The sequence below is a fragment of the Theropithecus gelada genome, chromosome 2 (assembly GCF_003255815.1).
Source record: "Theropithecus gelada isolate Dixy chromosome 2, Tgel_1.0, whole genome shotgun sequence".
NCBI classification, from domain to species: domain Eukaryota; kingdom Metazoa; phylum Chordata; class Mammalia; order Primates; family Cercopithecidae; genus Theropithecus; species Theropithecus gelada.
In genome coordinates, this window is record NC_037669.1 from 55,124,609 (window position 1) to 55,145,594 (window position 20,986).

General features: G+C 46.7%; 1 protein-coding gene across 4 annotated transcripts in view; it reads right to left on the minus strand.

Annotated features, from left to right (window-relative positions):
• Positions 1-380: 380 nt before the first annotated feature.
• CPNE9 (copine family member 9) overlaps positions 381-20,986 on the minus strand; it is a 27,053-nt gene continuing 6,447 nt past the window's right edge. For 2 of the 4 annotated variants that reach the window (XM_025376484.1, XM_025376483.1), the window contains 14 exons: positions 17,735-17,798; positions 17,511-17,614; positions 16,938-17,042; positions 15,411-15,452; positions 15,002-15,077; positions 14,840-14,893; positions 14,324-14,385; positions 13,247-13,293; positions 12,132-12,313; positions 11,740-11,867; positions 3,862-3,964; positions 3,193-3,250; positions 2,730-2,803; positions 381-782 (listed from right to left, as the gene is read on the minus strand). In XM_025376484.1, the coding sequence (XP_025232269.1) occupies positions 597-782; positions 2,730-2,803; positions 3,193-3,250; positions 3,862-3,964; positions 11,740-11,867; positions 12,132-12,313; positions 13,247-13,293; positions 14,324-14,385; positions 14,840-14,893; positions 15,002-15,077; positions 15,411-15,452; positions 16,938-17,042; positions 17,511-17,614; positions 17,735-17,798 (1,285 nt within the window). In that variant the 3' untranslated portion in view covers positions 381-596. Of the gene's footprint in view, positions 783-2,467; positions 2,568-2,729; positions 2,804-3,192; positions 3,251-3,861; positions 3,965-11,739; positions 11,868-12,131; positions 12,314-13,246; positions 13,294-14,323; positions 14,386-14,839; positions 14,894-15,001; positions 15,078-15,410; positions 15,453-16,937; positions 17,043-17,510; positions 17,615-17,734; positions 17,799-20,986 lie in introns of those variants that run through there. The other 2 variants (XM_025376487.1, XM_025376485.1) reach the window with 2 other exon arrangements.

Genomic DNA, 20,986 nt, shown 5'->3' on the forward strand with positions numbered 1-20,986 from the left:
GTAGTGAATGTTCAAAGAAAATATTATCTGTTATTATCCTTATTAAAATAACTCAGAATAAATGGATCAAAGCAGAGTTATACTAAGTCATCTCCTTTAGTGGTCAGGAATTCGTTTGAGAATCTGGTGAAAACTTTGGGCCATGTGCAGGATTCGGATTTTATGGAAAAAAGAAAAAAACAACTGTGGGCCTCTCTCCTGAGGAAAACATACCAAGTTTCACTTATTAAAGTCTTTGAAGAATGTATGAAGAAGTGATTGGATGAACGTGTTAGGATGGGGATGAATCTAGCTGAAGCCATCCTGGTTTCCCCCTTCTTGATGTGGCCCCAGTCCTTGGGTCCCATAGTCTTCCTTCCCCAATATGCATGAGACAGAGGTGGAGTGCAGATCAGCTTTATTATTGGCATGAAGGCAGGGAGGTGGTGATAGTGCCAGGCCCTCTGCAGGCAAGGAGGCGGAGGGCTTATCAGCCAGCATCGATCCTCCAAGTTGGTCCTCCCAGTGAGGTCCAGGGTTCCAGGTGCCTCTGGCTTAAAGCAGAAGCAGTGGGTGAGCAGACGAGCAGACTGTGAGGCATTGGATATGTGGAATCCTCAGGGCTGCTCTGGAGCTGGGGTCGGGCTGGGGTTGGCAGGGGGTGGGGGCCGAGGCTGGATGTCTCTGGTGCGCATATAGGACAGCAGCTGCTCCGGGATCTCCGCCAGCACATCCTTGGCCAGTCGGGCCATGCTCAACACCTGGTTCCCCGACCGGTCAACATAGTCTCGGAATGGGACGAACTGGGTCAGGCACAGACAAGAAGAGAGAAGCCATGACCAGGAGAGAGGGCATGGGGGTACAGCTGGGAGGCTTGTTTTTTGATCTCCAGCATCTCTTTCCAACTATCATAGTATCTCCCTCCCCACATCTTGAACAGTTTTGTACATTTGCTTTCTCTCCACCTACTTTTTTTTCCACCCTCAACCCACTCCAGTTTGGCTTCACACAGGCCATTGAAACTGCTCTTGCTGATGTCGTCAGTGGCCCTGTGTTTCTAAATCAGTCCAGTGAACAGTAATTTTTAGTCCTCATCTTGCTTGACTTCTCTTTAGCTTTCCATTACATTTGACCATAATTCTTCTGGACACATCCCACTCTTGACACCACACTTTTCTGGCTTCTTGCTTACCTTTCTTGAAGCTCCCCACTCCCACCACCATTCCTCTGGGTCTACCTGCTCTCTAAACCTGGTCCCTTCTCTCTCTCAGCTCTCTTCCTGGATGATTTCATACACTTCCATGACTTTAAAAATTGTTCCCTGGAAGGAAGTAGAGCAGGCCAGGAGGTAGGGAGGGAGACTGGAAAGGAGGGATCAGGGGAGAAAAGGGGCAGGGACCAGGGAGAAGGGATCCTGAGAACAGGAGGAGGCCAGAGAGATGGAGTTGGGGCAAGAAGGAGGAGGAGTCTGTGAGAAGGGGCTGGGAAGAGAGAGAGGCCTAGGAGAGGGTCTTGGGAGCGGAGAAGAAGAAATAAGGTATGGGGGGAGAGGGGCTGATAAGGGAGAAAAAAACAAAAGAAAATCTGTTTCCTAATGACTGCCAAATGTATATATCCATCCATGACCTCTTTTCAAAAAATTATGTTTTATTTTTATTTATTTTTTTTTCTTTTGAGACGGAGTTTCACTCTTGTTGCCCAGGCTGGAGTGCAATGGTGCGATCTCGGCTTACCGCAACCTCCGCTTCCCCCCAGGTTCAAGTGATTCTCCTGCCTCAGCCTCCCGAGTAGCTGGGATTACAGACATGCACCACCACGCCCGGCTAATTTTGTATTTTTAGTAGAGACAAGGTTTCTCCATGTTGGTCAGGCTGGTTTCGAACTCCCAACCTCAGGTGGTCCACCTGCCTCAGCCTCCCAAAGTGCTGGGATTACAGCCCCCCTCACTCCCCATCATCATCTAATCATCAAGTCTTGTAACATTTTCTTCTTAAATATCTTTTGAACCTGCCACTTTCTCTCCCTCCCCACTGCTTCCAGCTAGATCTTTATCACCGCCCTCTACTACTTCAAAGGCTTCCTCACTAATGAGTCTACTTGCCTTTTCTCTTGCCCTCTTACTGTCCACCCACCATGCAGCAGCTAGAGAGATCCTTTTAAAATGCCATCTCACTCCCCTATGTAAAATCCTTCAAGAGCTTTCCAATTCTTTTATAACAAACCCCCAAATTTTGCCTCCCTCCTCACACTCAGTATGATCCTGCTACCCTAGCTTCTGCATTTTTGTTGATTGGGCCAGTTCTTCTGGGCCTCAGAGCCTTCTCACATGCTGCTCCTCTCCCTGTAATGCTTATCACCTCCCTTTGGTCTCGGCAAGCTAAAGAACCGTTTCCTGACTACTGTACCTATGTTAGGTCCCTGTTACAGGCTCTCACAGTGGCATTTGCTATTCCTCTGGAGTACTTATCACAATCTAATGAGATATTTATTTGCGTGATTATTTATTGTTGGTTGCCTCCACTAGAGGGCAGGGGCCTTGGGGACCTCCCGACTTACACCATGGATGCACCAAGGCTGCAGCAACCTTCCTATTTATCAAAAAGGATGTATTCAATGAATGAGAAAGGATGAAAGAGTGACAGGGAAAAAAGTAGGAGACTGAGAAGGCAGTAAGTGTGAGTGGCTCCCAACTTAGCCTCTTCTTCTCACTGTGCCTCTCAGTTCCGCAACCTCTCCCAGGTCAGGTCTACCTGAACGATGTCCCGCTCTGCGTAGCGTCCTCTAGAGGACACGCGCACATCATCACCGTCCAACTCTTCCATTGCTGCAGAAAAGACACCCCTCAGCTGATTGGCCTCTCCAGCCCCACCCCCATGTTGCCCCCTCCCTTTGAGCTCCCCTTTGGAGTCATCAGAAGAATGCCTAATGCTTGTGATCAAGTCCTACAGATATCAGGCTTTGTTATGGAGTTATTATTATTATTATTATGCCTCCCAGGCAGCCCGTCCTCCCAGGAACCCCAGGGGAAATATTAGTATCATCAGCCGTGATTCTGATAAGGAAACAGGTTCAGAGAAGGTCTGTGACTTGGCCAAGGCTTCACACAGGGGTATCTTACCTTGTCTCTTCTGTGAGGCAGGCCCAAGTACCCGACCCCCTCCCACTTTTCTCCTTAGTTCTTAGTCCCACTCAGGGACACCCCTTCCTACTCACCCTCAAACATGGCTGGTCCTACACCAACGATAATGATAGACATGGGCAATGAGGAGGCCTGTGGGGGAAAGAGGGTGAACGGTTGGGGCAAGCAGCCATCACCAGGGAGGTGACTGTTGGCAGACAGTTCTCTGAGTATGTGTGTCATAGTTCTGCACATTTTGTAAGCAGAGGCATTGATTCTCTCTGCCCCAGACTACTTTTTGAAGGATGTTTCTATATCAAGCAGCCTTGAAAAATACAGTATTTTCCTCTAGAGCAGAGGGCATATTTGCATACTGTCCAATATAGTTTTAAAACAAGGTCTCCCTGGAGATCTTTGGAACAAAAGGCAAGCATGCTTACTGTCCATTATAAAAGACTCAAGTTCCCTAAGCTCAGGGTTCCTCTTCTGTAATGCAACCCACAGTGGCTGCAAGTGTCATCTGTCCCACTTCACATCATCCAGTGGGAACTGGGACTTAGAGAATTCAAGCAAATGCTAATACTCCAGCTACTGCTTTTGCTGGAAATCAAAGTCCTCTGTCTCTAATCCAAGAGTCTTGTGTCTTCTGCCAGCATCCATGAAACTGGCAGGCTAACTTGTTAGCTTGCAAGTAGGATAAAATCTCAGCCCCTTCACAGTATTGACATTACTCTTCCCTGCCAAGCCCTCCTCCTCAGACTCACGCTGACGATGGCCTCCTTGGTCTGTGTCATGTCAGAGATGACCCCATCAGTGATGATGAGCAGAACGTAGTACTGGGAACCATCAGAGATCTTGGCTGCAGCCCTGGATGAGAGGCCAAATCAGAATCCAGATGAAAGCCAGACAGGCCACAGGAATACCTTACCCCCAGTGCTTCCACAGCCATTGTGTGGGCAGTGGGCAAGACCTGGGGCTTCTGAAACCCATGCTCCTTCCCCAGACCTGGCAGCCTGCCCCTGCCTGCATATATGTATATATATACACACACCTTTTTTTTTTTTTTTTTTTTTTTTTGAGACAGAGTCTCACCCTGTTGCCCAGGCTGGAGTGCAGTGGTACGATCTCGGCTCACTGCAACCTCCACGTCCCAGGCTCAGGTGATGCTCCTGCCTCAGCCTCCCGAGTAGCTGGGACTACAGGTGTGTGCCACCATACCTGGTTAATTTTTATATTTTTAGTAGAGATGGGGTTTCACCATGTTGTGGGCTGGTCTCAAACTCCTGACCTCAAGTGATCTGCCTGCCTCAGCCTTTCAAAGTGCTGGGATTACAGGCGTGAGCAACCGTGCCTAGCCTGCCTTCAGTAATATTTATTGAACACTTACTATGGTAGACACTGGAGATACATGAGGAGAAAAAATAAATCCATCCCAGCCCTCTTGAGTGAGGCAGACATTAATCCAAGAATCACACAAAAATGTGTAAAATTACCACTGTGATGAGTGCTGTGATGGAAGGGACACTGCTATGACAGGGTGCCAGAGGGGATCCTGGCCGGGTGCAGTGGCTCATGCCTGTAATCCCAGCACTTTGGGAGGCTGAGGTGGGCGGATCACTTGAGGCCAGGGATTTGAGACCAGCCTGGCCAACATGGTGAAACCTTGTCTCTATGAAAAATACAAAAACTAGCCAGGCATGGTGGTGGATGCCTGTAATCCCAGCTACTCGGGAGGCCGAGACAGGAGAATCCTTGAACCCAGGAGGCGGAGGTTATAGTGAGCTGAGATTGCGCCACTGCACTCCAGGCTGGGTGACAAGAGTGAGACTCTATCATTCATAGATAGATAGATAGATAGATAGATAGATAGATAGATAGATAGACAGACAGACAAATGGGATCCTGATGTGAAGGAAGGTCAGCGAAGGTTTCTTTAAGGAAGTGATGTTTGAGGATAGAGAGGCTAAATGAAAGAGGAGGAGGATCTTTCTAGGAAGGGGGAACAGTAAGGCCAAAGGCACTAGAGTGGGGCTAAACGACAACTCCCCTGTGTGGAGGTCAGAAATTGAGGGAAGCAGAGTGGGCCATGTGGCTGAGGAAGCACAGAGCTTAGACACACAGGGGTTTATCAACCCCTGGCAAGATTTTGATGTTTATACACGAGCAAGAGCAAAGGCTGAGGGCTTCCTTGCTTCCCTCTCCCCCACATTTCTCTCTCCCTTCTCCTCTCTGCCGACCACATCTCATTGCCTGGGCTGTTGGGCCCCGTGCAGTCCTTCCCTGGTCAATCTAATAGCTGCTTCCAGAGCTCCTTTTCCTTCTCTCACCAGTCTTTGAAGCCAAGATTTTTTTTCCACTTGAAAAGGATGTCAGAAGTTATTGAGTCCAGTCCCTTTATTATGCATATTCAAAAAAAAAAAAAGACCTAGAGAGGGCACAAAGGTAGTGGGAGACCTTGGTCTCTTGACTTCCAGTCTCCAGTCCTGTGCAGACTGGAAAGGATGGAGCTGTGCTGTCCAGTAAGGTAGCCTTAGCTGCATGTGGCTATTGAAATTTAAATTAATTAAATATAATTAAACATTCAGTTCCTTGGCCACCCTAGCTACTTTCACGTGCTCCATATCCATATGTGGCTGGTGAATACCATATTGGCCTGCACAGATACAGAACTTTTCCATCATTGCAGAAAGTGCTATTGGATGGTGCTGTATTGAAACCTGATCTCAAAATGTGAGGAAAGGCACAGAGAGGGCGTAGAATTATAAAATAGCTTTGGGGACAGGTGGGGAGGCTCACGCCTGTAATCCGAGCACTTTGGGAGGCTGAGGCAGGAGAATCACTTGAGACCAAGAGTTTGAGAACAGCGTGGGCAACATAGTGAGGCCTGGTCTCTACGAAAAAATTAAAATTAACTGGGCTTGGTGGCACGTGCCTATAGTCTCAGCTACTCAGGAGGCTGAGTCAGGAGGATTGCATGAGCCCAGTGAGCCATGATGGCACCACTGCACTCCAGTCTGGGAGACAGTGTAAGACCCCAACTGAAATAAAAATAAAAATAAAGTAATAAAATGATTTTGGCTCAGTTTGCCCAGGGCCCAGAGTGGGAGTGGGTCATGATCCTCTTTTTTTTTTTTTTTTGAGACAGTCTTGCTCTGTTGCCTAGGCTGGAGTACAATGGCACAATCTCAGCTCACTGCAATCTCTGCCTCCTGGGTTCAAGCAATTCTCCTGCCTCAGTCTCCTGAATAGCTGGGATTACAGGTGCCCACCACCATGCCCAGCTAATTTTTATATTGTTAGTAGAGACAGGGTTTCACCATGCTGTCCATGCTGGTCTTGAACTCCTGATCTCGAGTGATCCACCCACCTCGGCCTCCCAAAGTGCTGGGATTACAGGCATGAGCCACCGCAGCCGGCCATGATTCTCCTTTACATCCCCTACCCACTTCCTGAATTCTGGTCCCAGCCTCCTCAGAGACCTGGCTTGGGACCTTTTCCTGTCACTTACTCATTTCACAAATAGCAATTGCATACCTACTATGTATCAGGCACCAAACTGGGTGCTGAGCATGGAGCAGAATAGGATATTGTCCTTGGAGAGAGAGAGGCTTAAACTACTAAAATGCACTGAGGTTAGGGCTTTGAGGATGTAACATCTAACCTAAGTACCTGAAAAATGGGTTGGGTTTAGCCAGGTGGTGATGGGGGTAGGAAGGTAAAGGGAAAAGTGTTCCAGAGAGAGAGAATGGGTAAGTGCAAACCACGAGAAGTTACATGTAGAACTATGGCAGAGAGGCTGGACCTGGTGACACATCTAAAATCCCAGTGCTTTGGGAGGATGAGATCAGAGGATCTCTTGAGCCCAGGAGTTTGAGACCAGCTGGGCAATGTAGCAAGACCCTGTCTCTACAAAAAATAACAAAATTAGCCTGGCGTGGTGACATGCATCTGTGGTCTTGGCTACTTAAAAGGCTCAGGTGGGAGGGAGGATCGGTTGAGCCCAGGAGTTCAAAGCTGCCGTAAGCTACAGTGGTACCACTGCACTCCAGCCTGAGCAACAGAGTGAGACCCTGCTCTTAAAAAAATAAATAAATAAGGAACTATAGAAGAGAGGAGACAGTGGGCATAATGCAAGGGTTTGGGGGCACAGGAGGTACATCTTTGGTTCCCTGTAGATGCCTTGCATTTTCAAGGCTATTTTTATCTGGAAGTTAGCTGAGAAAATGGGTGAGTGGCCAGAAGCCAGTCTGTGCCTCACTTGGCTATAGAGTGGGAAACAGCAGAGTCCATTGTGATCATCAAAATCACAGATGTATACTTGACATACATCATCTAATTTGTTTTTTTGTTGTTGTTGTTTTGTTTTTTTGAGACAGAGTCTTGCTTTGTCTCCCAGGCTGGAATGCAGTGGTGTGATCTTGGCTAACTGCAAGCTCCGCCTCCCGGGTTCACACCATTCTCCTGCCTCAGCCTCCCCAGTAGCTGGGACTACAGGTGCCCGCCACCACGCCCGGCTAACTTTTTGTACTTTTTTTAGTAGAGATGGGATTTCACCGTGTTAGCCAGGATGGTTTCCATCTCCTGACCTCATGATCCGCCCGCCTCGGCCTCCCAAAGTGCTGGGATTACAGGCGTGAGCCACCATGCCCGGCCATACATGATCTAATTTAATCCTCACCCCCATTCTATAAGGTAGGCACTTTAAAAGTTCCTATTTTTATGGCCGGGTGCAGTGGCTCATGCCTGTAATCCCAGCACTTTGGGAGGCCGAGGGGGTGGATCACCTGAGGTCAGGAGTTCGAGACCAGCCTGGCCAACATGGCGAAACTCCGTCTCTGCTAGAATACAAAAAGTAGCCAGGCATGGTGGTGCGCACCTGTAATCCCAGGTGCTGGTGAGGCTGGGGCAGGAGAATTGCTTGAACCCGGGGGCGGAGGTTGCAGTGAGCCGAGATCATGCCACTGCACTCCAGTCTTGGTGACAGAGCAAGACACCATCTCCAAAAAAAAAAAAAGAAAAAGAAAAAAAAAGGTTTCTATGTTTAAAATGAGGAAGCTGAAGCTTAGAGACATTAAGTAGCATCCCCAAGGGGTTATGAAGCTGGAGTCCAAGCCCATGCCTGATCAGCTGAGCCTAAAACTGGAGCTCTTGATTCTCTTACTCTTTATCCCAAGGCCATTCTCTGTGTAGTCCTCTGTACACAGTGTACACTCTAGTCATATTAAACTCTTTACTGTTTCATGAACTTGCCCCTTCATTCTTCTGTTTTTCACATGCCATTCCTTCTACCAGGCCTGCTCTACTTCTGTTTCTCTGATAAAGTCTACCTTGTCCTCTAGACCTAGCTGAGCAGTCCCCTTTATGGTACTGGAGCCTATGCCCTACCCCCTCCCTCTAGGATACTACTCCACTGACCAAGATGGGCTGTCTGCTCCTCTAAGTGGGTTCTCACTGCATGATCTGCTGGATAAAGCTAGATGACTATAAGTACACTTAAAACACCTTTTTTCCCTAAATTAAACATGGATGCAATGTGAGAAGAATATAAAATTTGCATGAATTTTTAAGATGGAATACGGAAACTTCAAAGACATTTTCAGCCTGACTGCTTTCAGCTATGCCCCCAGATTCCCCCAGAGGGACACTGTCGCTTGCCTTTGCCGACAGGTGACTTGCTAGAAAAGTCTGGGAAGCTCTGGTCTACAGAAGGTAATGATTTATTTATATTTCTGTCTCCTGCACCAAGGCGGGAGCTTCCAAGGGCAGGGACTAGATCTGCTTCATCTGTGAATCTTCAGTGCCCCAGCAGAGAACTGAGCACACAGCAGATGCCCTTTGAATAGTAATAATGATAGTAATAGTAACAGTAATAGCGAACACCTATAGTATTTATGATGTGGCAGGCACTGTTCTAGGTGTTTGACATATATTAATTAGTTCTCACAACAACCCTATGAAGTAGACATTGTTACTTTCCTCATTTTACAAATGAGGAATAAGGCACAGAGAGGTTAAGAGTCTTGACCAAAGCCACACCTAGTGAGTGATAGAACCAGTGTGTTAACTTGGCTAGTCTGGCTCCAGACCCCACACTCATGATACACTGCCCTTTTACTGAATGTTTACTAAGTGAATGAATAAATTTTGAATTAGTGTAGTTGCATAAGATAATATTTAAGAAGTCTGCTTAATAACAACAAAAATATGATCAGGTTCCAGTATTAGTGGGAAAAAAAATCAGTAGTGAAATGTTATATGTATAATAATTTGACTATAATTATAGATGCATAAGGAAAGTAACTGTATGTACATCCACATTCCATGAGCAGTATTCAGGGTGATTTCTTACTTCATTTCTCTATTGAAATTTTGTACGGTTATTATTATTATTATTTTTTTTGAGACGGAGTCTCACGCTGTGTCACCCAGGCTGGAGTGCAGTGGCGCAATCTCGGCTCACTGCAAGCTCCGCCTCCCAGGTTCACGCCATTCTCCTGCCTCAGCCTCCGAGTAGCTGGGACTACAGGCGCCCGCCACCACGCCCGGCTAGTTTTTTGTATTTTTAGTAGAGACGGGGTTTCACCATGTTAGCCAGGATGGTCTCGATCTCCTGACCTCGTGATCCACCCGCCTCGGCCTCCCAAAGTGCTGGGATTACAGGCTTGAGCCACCGCGCCCGGCCTTGTACGGTTATTATTAAAGAATCTATTATCATTACTGCAAATTAGAAAATAAACAAATCTACTAGAATTAATACCTGAGTGATAAAATAATCTGTACAACAAACCCCCATGTGTCAAGTTTGTTATGTAACAAACCTGCATGTGTACCCCTGAACTTAAAAGGAAAGTTAAAAAAATAAACAAATAAATCTTTGCTAGGGGAAAAAGTATGTGACATATAAATCTCACTGAAATCCTTTCACTTTTATTCCCTTTTTGTTTCATCTTTTTACTTCTAAGCTTTCTGAGGGGCTTTGTATTAGCTGGTTTTCTTCTGTTTACTATAAAGTGGGGTTTGCTTATTTTTTATTCAATCAAATAATCTTTTTCTTTTTTAAGGTCAAACAGAGCTTATTTATGTTTATTGACATATGTTTGGTTTTAGTTCTGTCATTTCATAAATTTGTTTTAAATTTATTTTAATACCCTCTGGTTTTTAAAGTCATTTGATATATGATCTGGGTTTTCTTTGCTTTGCTTTATGTGTGTGTGTGTGTGTATGTGTGTGTGTGTGTGTGTGTGTGTATATATTTTTTTTTTTCTTTTTGAGACAGAGTCTCGCTCTGTCGCCCAGGCTGGAGTGCAGTGGCGTGACCTGGGGTCACTGCACTGTCTGCCTCCCGAGTTCAAGCAATTCTCTGCCTCAGCCTCCTGAGTAGCTGGGATTACAGGCACCCGCCACCACGCCTGGCTCATTTTTGTATTTTTAGTAGAGACGGTGTTTCACCATCTTGGCCAGGCTGGTCTTAAACTCCTGACCTTGTGATTCACCCGCCTCGGCCTCCCAAAGTGCTGGGATTACAGGCGTGAGCCACCACGCCTAGCCTGCTTTGTATATTTTTATTCTGAAAACTTGGACAGTCATGCTTCTAGTTTTTAACTTATCATTTATTGAGCATGTACCATGGGCCAGACACTGTGCTAATACTTGTTATACTGTTATCTAATTTTAACCTTGCAATAACTCTATAAGGAAGCTGCTGTTGTCATCCATTATCATACCACTTTACAGGGATGAAACGGATGCTTAAAGAGGCTAAGTTGCTTAAGGTCACATGGTTAGTGAATGGTGGAGCTAGGATCACACTCAGGTCTGATGCTAAAACTTATGCCTTCACCACAGTGCTGTAGGCTCTTCTCTCTCTTACCCAAACTCAAGCCCTGGGTTGTCATTTTCAGGCAGTGGGGTTAGGGTAATTTGCTGACGCCTTTTCTGCCCCATAATAAGGTACAGTCATCCCTCAGTATCCACAGCGGATTGGTTCCAAGACCCCTGTGGATACCAAACTCCTCAGTACTCAAGTCTGTTATATCAAATGGTGTAGTATTTGCATATAACCTATACACATCCTCCTGTATACTTTAATTTTTAAAATTTAAATATTTAATTAAAAAAAAAAGGGCCAGGCATGGTGGCTTATGCTTATAATCCCGGCACTTTGGGAGGCTGAGCAGGCAGGTCACCTGAGGTTGGGAGTTCAAGACCAGCCTGACCAACATGGTGAAATGTCTCTACTAAAAACACAAAAATGAGCCGAGCGTGGTGGCGTGCACCTATAATACCTGCTATTTGGGAGGCTGAGGCAGGAGAATTGCTTGAATCTGGGAGGTGGAGGTTGCAGTGAGCTAAGATCGTGCCACTGCACTCCAGCATGGTGACAGAGCAAGACTCTGTCTCAAAAAAAAGAAAAAAAAAAGAGATGGGGTCTCACTATATTGCCCAAGTTGGTCTTGAACTCCTAGGCTCAAGTGACTCTCCTGCCTCAGTCTCCCAAAGTGTTGGGATTAGCCACCGTGCCTGGCCTCTCCTGTATACTTTAAATCATCCCACATTACTTAGAGTGCTCGTGACTGTCCTTGGGGAGTCAGTCCCTTATGTGGGTCCCCTCATTTCCCCCAACCTCCACCCAGTTCCCTTACCTGGCCACTTGGTTGATGACAGGAGCAAAGTAGGTGGGCCCATAGAGCTGCACTGTGCGCAGGCTCTGGAAATAGCTCTCCAGCACACCCTCGATGCCCGCACAGTTGGGGTCCTCATCATTGTTGTTCTGTCAAAGAATATGCCCTGCCAGGCTGAGCCCATGCAGGGTACATCCAGGAGTGCTCTGATTCCAGCTCACTCCTTCCATTTTCCATCAGTCCCTTTCATGCTCCCCTCCAAACCCAGCCCTGCTCCCCTCCCTGCTCTGCTATCCTCTCATAGCTTCCTGTTCCTCTACATGCCCTTTGAAGAAATGTAAACAGAACAAAATCATCAACTTGGGTGAACCAGATGCCAGGGCATGGAGGTTAAGCTCTGGCCAATACCATACCAGGGGGAACTGGTGGGAGATCCGTCCCTCTGGGGGCAGCTTGGCCCCAAAGCCATAAGCTGGGAAGAGCTTGTCACTGTCATAGTCCTGGATGATCTCTCCCACTGCCTTGAGGGCCATGGCATAGGCGCTGAGCTGGTAGGGACTCATGTAGTGCAGGGAGGTAGGCTGCAGAGGATTCCCTGTAGGGACACAGGAACCCCAGCCTCATTATCATCTGGATCATCCATCTGCTCACCTGCTTATCTTTGTGTGCATTCATCCACCTATATCCATTTATCTGCCCTCTGCCCATGTCCTCCCTCCTTATTTTACCCAATCATCCATTTGTTCATTTATTCATCTATCCACCTACCCATCCCTATATCTATTCATCCATTTACCTACCTACCCACACATCCATCTACCCATCTACCTGGTCATACATCTATCTTTCAGTCTACTTATACATCTTTATCCACCAATCTCTCCATTATCTTATGCAGCTACTTGCTTACCCACTCATCCATCCGTCAGTCCATCCATCCATCCACCCATCTACCCACTTGTCTACTTGCCATTTTTCTTCATTTTCCATCCATCTGTAGAGCAGTATTATTTTATCCATCCAGCTAGCCAGCCCTCTCCATTCCATTCATTCTCTTGTCTGTTCTCATATGGATTTATCCACTCATGCATTTCCTCTATCTAATTACTTGTTATTTCCCCAACTTAAACTTTGGTCCATTTGTCCACCCACATACCCATCCATGCATCTTACTTGGCTAACCTATTATACTCACTCACCAACCCATGTACCCACTCCATTTGTTCATGAATCTATGCATTCATTCAAGACTCACTACCTATTCACCTATCCATCTCTCCTTATACCCCCTTTCTCTCTCATCCATCAGCCTACTCATCCACCTGTTGCGCTATATATCCTTTCAACCCTCTGTGATCCATCTACCCATCTATTTTTCTGTACTCTATTTTCCTGGCTGGGTTTTGCCTAAGTTTGTGCTTCTTGGGTAGGTAAACTCTTATCCCTAGGTAGGAACCCAGACCAACTCCTAATGACTCCCTTAGAAGTCCCTTCCCACCTCCCCCTTTTTCACTTATCCATGTCTCACCATTGGAAGCCGTGAAGTCAATAGCTACTGTGAAGTTCAGCTGTGTCCTGTTGGGGAAGCAGATGAATTGAGAAGTGAGGAACTAATAATTATTACTTCACTATTTCTCAAACAGTAATGTGCATATGGATCACCTGGGGCTCATGTTAAAATGCAGATTCTGATCCAGATGGTCTGGGTGGAGCCTAACAAACTCCCAAGTAATGCTGATGCTGCTAGCTCATGGACCACACTTTAGGTAGCAGAATTAAATGCCTGCTGTGTGTCAGGTGTATTATAGGTCATTTAATTTAACCCTTACTATAGCCCTGAAGTAGTAATTAATATCCCCATTTGGCTGGGCGCCATGGCTCACGCCTGTAATCCCAGCCTTTTGGGAGGCCAAGGCAGGCGGATCACCTGAGGTCTGGAGTTCGAGACCAGCCTGACCAACATGGAGAAACCCCCATCTCTACTAAAAATTAAAAAAAATTAGCCAGGCGTGGTGGCGCATGCCTGTAATCCCCACTACTTGGGAGGCTGAGGCAGGAGAATTGCTTGAACCTGAAGGCGGAGGTTGCAGTGAACCAAGATCGCACCATTGCACTTCAGCCTGGGCAACAAGAGTGAAACATCGTCTCAAAAAAAAAAAAAAAAAAATCCTCATTTTACACAGGAGAAAAGTGAAGTGTAGAGAAGCAAAGTACCTTTCCCAGGTCTTCCTGCCTCCACCAAACCAAACAGAATGTCCCCTATAGTCTGCTTGGCTTTTCCCTCTGTCTCTACCTCTCTGTCTTGCCTGACTATAACTTTATTCGTGCCCCAATTAGGTTACTGGGGCCACCAATGAAGACCACTGGTCTGGGAGCCGTCTTCCCGGGAGGAGCCGAAAGCCGAGAATGAAAGCAGCCCCCTGAAGGGAACTAAGAGGAGCAGTATCCTGCATTTTACAGAGCACTTTGTAGTTGGCAAAGTGTTTTAAAGTTTATCTACATGGTCTCACTGGACCCTGACCATTCATAAATAAGAAACCTGGGGCTCAGAACTGGGAGTAATTTATTGCCGGGCTTTCAGCCCAGAGCTTGGCCTGTGACTCACCCTCCCTTGATGTAATCAACAAAAGTGAATTCAGAGTCCACAGAGAAGGAGAGCAGCGTCACCTGTGGGACAGAATAGGCAGCCCTGGCACTTTGGAAAAGGCAGTTGGGTTGGCAGAAGGGAGTGAGGCATATAGGGGCTTGGAAAGAGGCACGTGATGAGAGGCACGTGATGAGAGGCACATGATTCCACCTGCTTCCCCAGTCAGCCCCACCCTGTTCAACTTCTGACAGGGAAAAAGGGGAAGCTGTCAGAAACATAGTTGGATTTCCAAAAGTATATTAAATTGGGAAATACAACTTAGGTTTTTTTCTTTTATTCTGCAAAAGAGTAAAATCAGAAAAATTTCCTGAGTGAGAAAAAACAAAAACTTAAATGGTGCTCCTTGTGCCCAGTATTACTATTCCAGGTAATCTTGCCCACTGTCTTGCCTTGCCCTCAATATTTCTCATGCTGTGTCAATGGGGACAGACACGGAAGGATCCAGGGAGGGCCACAGCTCTAGGGAGCACTCACAGTTCCTGAGTTGACATATTTTTTCTTCTTACATTTCTTCCGAGGGTTAAGTACCTAAGTGGAGGAGGTAACAGTGATGATGAGAAACAAAGGAAGGGAGGTGCAGACGCAGCACACTGGGATGGAGGGCCTGGGTGATCTGGAGAGGGCTGGAATGCTCACCTCATATACTGTGAACTGGTTCTGGGCCTTGCTCAGCTCCCGGTAGCTGGTGGTGAACTCACCAATGAAATCGTGGCTGCAATGAGGTGGGTGTGGCTAAGCAGCAGCTGCTGCTGGTTTGGAACCAGACCTGAATGGAATCTTTTATTCCTTCTATCCTAAGCCCCTACTTAGGCTGCAGGGCAGCCTAGTGCTGGGGCCATAAGGGAGGCCAAACATAGGGGAAAAACAGGAAGAGACAGTGTCCAGAGAGACAATTGGGGAGATCAGTTGTACCCAAGACACTGGTGTTTATCATCACCTTTCCTGGCTCCTAAAGCTACTTTGGGGTTCTCAGTGAATGTACAACATATTATTGAGAACTGCTTGGGTCAAGTACAGGAGAAGGGACCATGTGAGGCAGTTCTACCTTCCGTCCCGATCCCAGTCATACACGTCAATCTTCACAGTTCTGAAATGTAGGAGACAGACATATGCTGGGTGTGTATGATAAATCCCAGAGACACCCTCATACACTTAACCACACACATATCATCTCCCCATGCACCCATCTGTCTTCCCATTAAGTTGTTCATCTTTCAACCTACCTCCCATCCTGTCTATTCATTCATCAGTCCGTGCCTGTACCCAACCACCTACCCCTGTTAATACTACTGTAGTTAGTACCACTAGCACTTTTTTTGTTTGGTTTTTTTACTACTTTGAGCCTTATTGTATTCCAGGCATTGTTCTCAGCACATTCACGGATTGTCTCATTTAACTTAACAATCACCCTATATAAAGTAGGTACTATTATTCTTATCTTGGGATAAGGAAATTGAGATACAAAAAAAAAAGTAATTTGGCTAAGATCCCATAGCTAGTAAATGACTGAACTGAGATTTAAACCCAGGCATCCTGATTCCAAAGACTTTGTTCTTAACTGTCATGCCTAAATCATTCCATATGTCTACCTATCAGTATATCAGCCCATCCAACCATCCGTCTATCCATCTAGCTACCTATTTACCTATACATTTGCCAGTCCAATTACCTATCAGTTCATCTCTTTGGCCACCTAACTATACGTCTAGCCATTCACTGACTCACTGAGGCATGCAAGCATCCATCCGTCTATCTACCCAACTATATAACATCTACCCATCTAGTTATCCATTCATCAGCATAACGATTCATTTACTCATGTATGTGCCCATCCATCTTTCACCCTTTCACCTACCATCTATCTTTATACTACCCATTTACTCATTCATTTGGTTGGCCTATCCATCTAATTTATACCCACCCATCAACTAATTCACCTACAAATCCATCCATTAATCCATTTGCCATCTATTCATCTATCCAACCATCAATCTACTTGTCACTCAACCTATCTTTTTGTATTCCACCTGCTTTTCTGTTCATCCTCCTGCCTCCCCAGTCATCCATCAAACTCTCATTTACCAATTTATCACCCACCCATCCATCAGCTCATCCATCCGTTAATCACCCATCATCTGTATATCTACAAATCCACCCATCATCAGTCCAATTATCCATTCATCTGCTATCCATTCATTTATCTGCCCCTCTACCCACCCACCAATTCACTCATATATCCATCCACATACATATCCAACCATTCGCTAGTTTACCCATCCAACGATCCATCCATGTACCTGCTTATTCATTTGTTAATCTGCCCTTTCATCTACCCATCCACCTACCATTCCATCCATCAGTCGATCCATCACTGGATAGTCCACCTATCCATCTGTGTGGCTATCCATCTGCCTCTCCATCCAACCTCATCACCCAACCTCATGCTGCAAACTCTATCTCACTGAGCAGGACCCTCCAATGCTATTATGATACTTCTACTATCATTCTTGGGCCCAGGAACCCCACTGGCATGTCCTTGGCTCCTTACTCCCCAGCTTATGCCAGAGCCAACCTGTCATAGTCTCCATTGCACAGAGCCCGCACAGGGATGCTGAAGGGCTGCCACACAGGATTCAGTGTGTTTTTCACAACCTCTGTCTTGTGGCAGATGGTGAACCTGGAGGGGAGTGGGAAGGATTGGTATAATTTATCTCGTGCCTGGGGGTAGGACTGAATCCAGAGACAGAACCGGATGCTCTCAGAGATTCCTGAGATTACCCCACTTGTTTTTTTTTTTTTTTGAGACGGAGTCTCGCTCTGTCACCCAGGCTGGAGTGCAGTGGCTGGATCTCAGCTCACTGCAAGCTCCGCCTCCCGGGTTTACGCCATTCTCCTGCCTCAGCCTCCAGAGTAGCTGGGACTACAGGCGCCCACCACCTCGCCCGGCTAGTTTTTTTGTATTTTTTAGTAGAGACGGGGTTTCACCGTATTAGCCAGGATAGTCTCAATCTCCTGACCTCGTGATCCGCCCGTCTCAGCCTCCCAAAGTGCTGGGATTACAGGCTTGAGCCACCGTGCCCGGCCTACCCCACTTGTTAAGCACATGCCCCACCCCAGCCTAAGAGCCCTGATGGCAGTGACTCACGTGCCATCCTCATTGCTCCTGTAGAACACAAGAAAGGGGTCTGATTTCCCAAAGAAGTCCTTCTTGTCCAGCTTGTTTGCACACAGCTGCATGGTGGCAATGTCCTAGGGATGGATGAAGTTGGGCTGGTGACACCCAAATTGCCCATAGCCTTCAGAGAGTCCATTAAAGGGTTTATGGGGAGAGAAGGGAGCTCCTGGGTCTAGCATGTGGCCCTTACTGACCCGACAATTGCTAAGCTCTTCTGCAGTCAGCAATATGGTCCCACACTTCTTGCCTGGTACACCCCTGGAAGCAGAAAAAGCCTCTTAGTGAGAGGAGGGAGGGTAGGCAACAAGGATTGAGTGGCCAGTCTGGGGTTAGGTGGACCAGGGGATTCAGTTTGCCATTTACTGACAGTCCCTTTTGTCTTGAGTGCCTTCTGGTGAGGAAGGGCCTCACTTTGACTGGGTGGGGTCTGCAGTCTGGTAAAAAGGGGTTAGAACAGCTTGGGTGAACATCTCACAAAAGTAGCATGAGAAAGACAAGGGATTTAGAGTCAGTGGATTTTATGATTGTTAAGCTGTGTGACCCTGGGCAAGTTATTTCCCCTTCCTCAGCTTTAGTTTTTTTCTCTGTGAAATGGGAATCATGATGACTTGTCAGGGCTGTGAAGAGATCTGAATGAGTGCATGGAAGGAAAATCAACTCATAAGCTTTATAGATATGAGCTAGTTGTATTCTTCAAAGCCAATCCTGGTTCCTACTATATGCCGGGTGCTGTGATAGACATGAATTGGGCAATTGGCACTCTCCAGCTCTGCTAGACTGCCCGCAGGGAGCTTTGGGGGCAGGGGGAGGTGGAATGTCAAAGCCACTAGGTAAATAGAGTGGGTTGTAGCGATACTGAATGAGGGAGAAGAATTTCTGTCCAGACCCAGGGACAAAGGGCTGGTTTGTTAGGTCAAAGCTGATGTACTTTCTGAAGACCACGGAGAGGGAGATTTAAAAGACAAGGGAAACCTTATCCTTTCCTGACCCTAGAAGGAACACTTCCATGTGTTTGAACGGTGCATGCAAGGACCCCCAAGAGACCTTGGGCCTGTGAACCCTGATTCCCAAAGGGATCCAAAATGTAGCAGAGAAAAAACTAGGTCAGGAGGGTCCTGGATTCCAGTCCTGGCTCTAACTTACTATGTGATTTTCCCTATCCTTGGAATGAGAGTTGAACTATTTCTTTGGCTCCTTTGATCTTTGACTCTTTGTGCTTTACAAAGAGGGAACGTGATGAGAATAGGGACTATTCGCCTACGGCTGGGCGTGGTGGCTCACGCCTGTAAACCCAACACTTTGGGAGGCCGAGGCGGGCGGATCACCTGAGGTCAGGAGCTCGAGACCAGCCTGTCCAACATGGTGAAACCCTCTCTCTACTAAAAATACAAAAAAAAAAAGAAAAAAAATTAGCTGGGTGTGGTGGCGGGCGCCTGTAATACCAGCTACTGGGGAGGCTGAGGCAGGAGAATTGCTTGAACCCGGGAAGCAGAGTTTGCAGTGAGCTGAGATGAAGCCCTTGCACTCCAGCCTGGTTGACAGAGTGAGACTCCGTCTCAAAATAATAATAATGATATTAATAATAATAATAATAATTCATCTGCACATCCAGGACCAACGAATTGTTGATCCTGTTGCCTCCTCACTATTCTTTGCCTCCTTAATGTTCTCCCTTACCACCTCATCCATCCAGTGTGAATTCCAGTCAGTGATTATAATAATCATTCGCTTGCATGCTGTCTCTTTTTTCCTTCTCTCACTTTTTTTTTTTAAGAGTTGGGGTCTCACTCTGTTACCCAGGCTGGAGTACAGTGGCACGGTCATAGCTCACTGAAGCCTCAAATTCCTGGACTCGAGATCCTCCCACATCAGCCTCTCAAGTAGCTGAGACTACAGGTGCACATCACTACACCTGGCTAATGTTTAAATTTTTACTTTTTTAGAGACAAGGTCTGGCTATGTTACCCAGACTGGTGTTGAACTCCTGGCCTCAAGAGATCCTCCTGCCTCAGCCTCCCAAAGTGCTTCGATTACAGGTGTGAGCCACTGGCCCAGCCTTTTCTCTCACTTTCGATATATTTATTTGGCAGAACCACAGCTCTAGTTAAGCCTAACTCTGCCTAACCCATACTGTACCTGTGAAACTGAACATGGCCAGACAAAAACACAATTATGCGAACTTGTCTCTTTTCAAATGCATGACTGCAGACCTCAAGAGGGTCCTTATTGTTGCCTCGGAGTCATACTATACGTCCCAAGGCCCTTCACTCTCTGATAGATGGTAGTTCTGGTAGATGGCAGTTTCACTCCTTCTCTCTCCTCAACCCCTAAAGCCTCCTCCCCATCCGCATTCTCAGCCAATGACCTTGTTTCCTACTCACTGAACAAAATTGAAGCAACCAGAAGAGAATGTCCACCCACCACCACACCTACCCTGCCACCAGTATCTTCACCCACACAAGTGTGACTCCTACCGTTGCTATAAATGAACTGTCCTTGTGCCTATTTATCCCTCCACTGTGTACTATATTTCATACTGTCTTGTCTGCACAGGAACATCACTTCAGTAATGCTCACCTCTTTTTATTACATCAACTTTTCAGTTTCTACTTGGTCATTCCCATCAATGTGTAAATATAGTAAAATTTCCTTTTTTTTTTTTGTTCTGTAGAGATGGAGCCTCACTATGTTGCCCAGGCTGGTCCTGAACTCCCGGGCTCAAGTGATCCTCTCACCTCAGCCTCCAGAATAGCTGGGATTACACTACGCCCAGCCAATGTGGTATAATTTATCTCATGTTAAATTATTTTTTCTTTTTTTTTTTTTTGAGATGGAGTCTCACTCTGTCACCCAGGCTGGAGTGCAATGGTGTGATCTCGGCTCACTGCAACCTCTGTCCCCTGAGTTCAAGCGATTCTCCTGCCTCATCCTCCCTAGTAGCTGGGATTACAGGCGCGCTCCACCACACCCAGTTAATTTTTGTATTTTTAGTAGAGACAGGGTTTCACCATGTTGGCCAGGCTGGTCTCGAACTCCTGACCTCGGGTGATCCACCTGCCTTCACCTTTAGGAGGCCTCAGCCTCCCGAAGTGCTCGGATTACAGGTGTGAGCCACCGCGCCCAGCCTCGTGTTAAAAAATTATAAACTTGGCCGGGCGTGGTGGCTCACGTCTGTAATCCCAGCACTTTGGGAGGCCGAGGTGGGTGGATCACGGGGTAAGGCGTTCAAGACCAGCGTGGCCAAGATGGCGAAACCCCATCTCTACTAAAAAACTACAAAAATTAGCCAGGCGCGGTGGCAGGCACCTATAATCCAAGCTACTCGGGAGGCTGAGGCAGGAGAATCACTTAAACCAGGGTGGCAGAGGTTTGTAGTGAGCCGAGATCACACCACTGCACTCCAGCCTGGGTGACAGAGTGAGACTCTGTCTCCAAAAAAAAAAAAA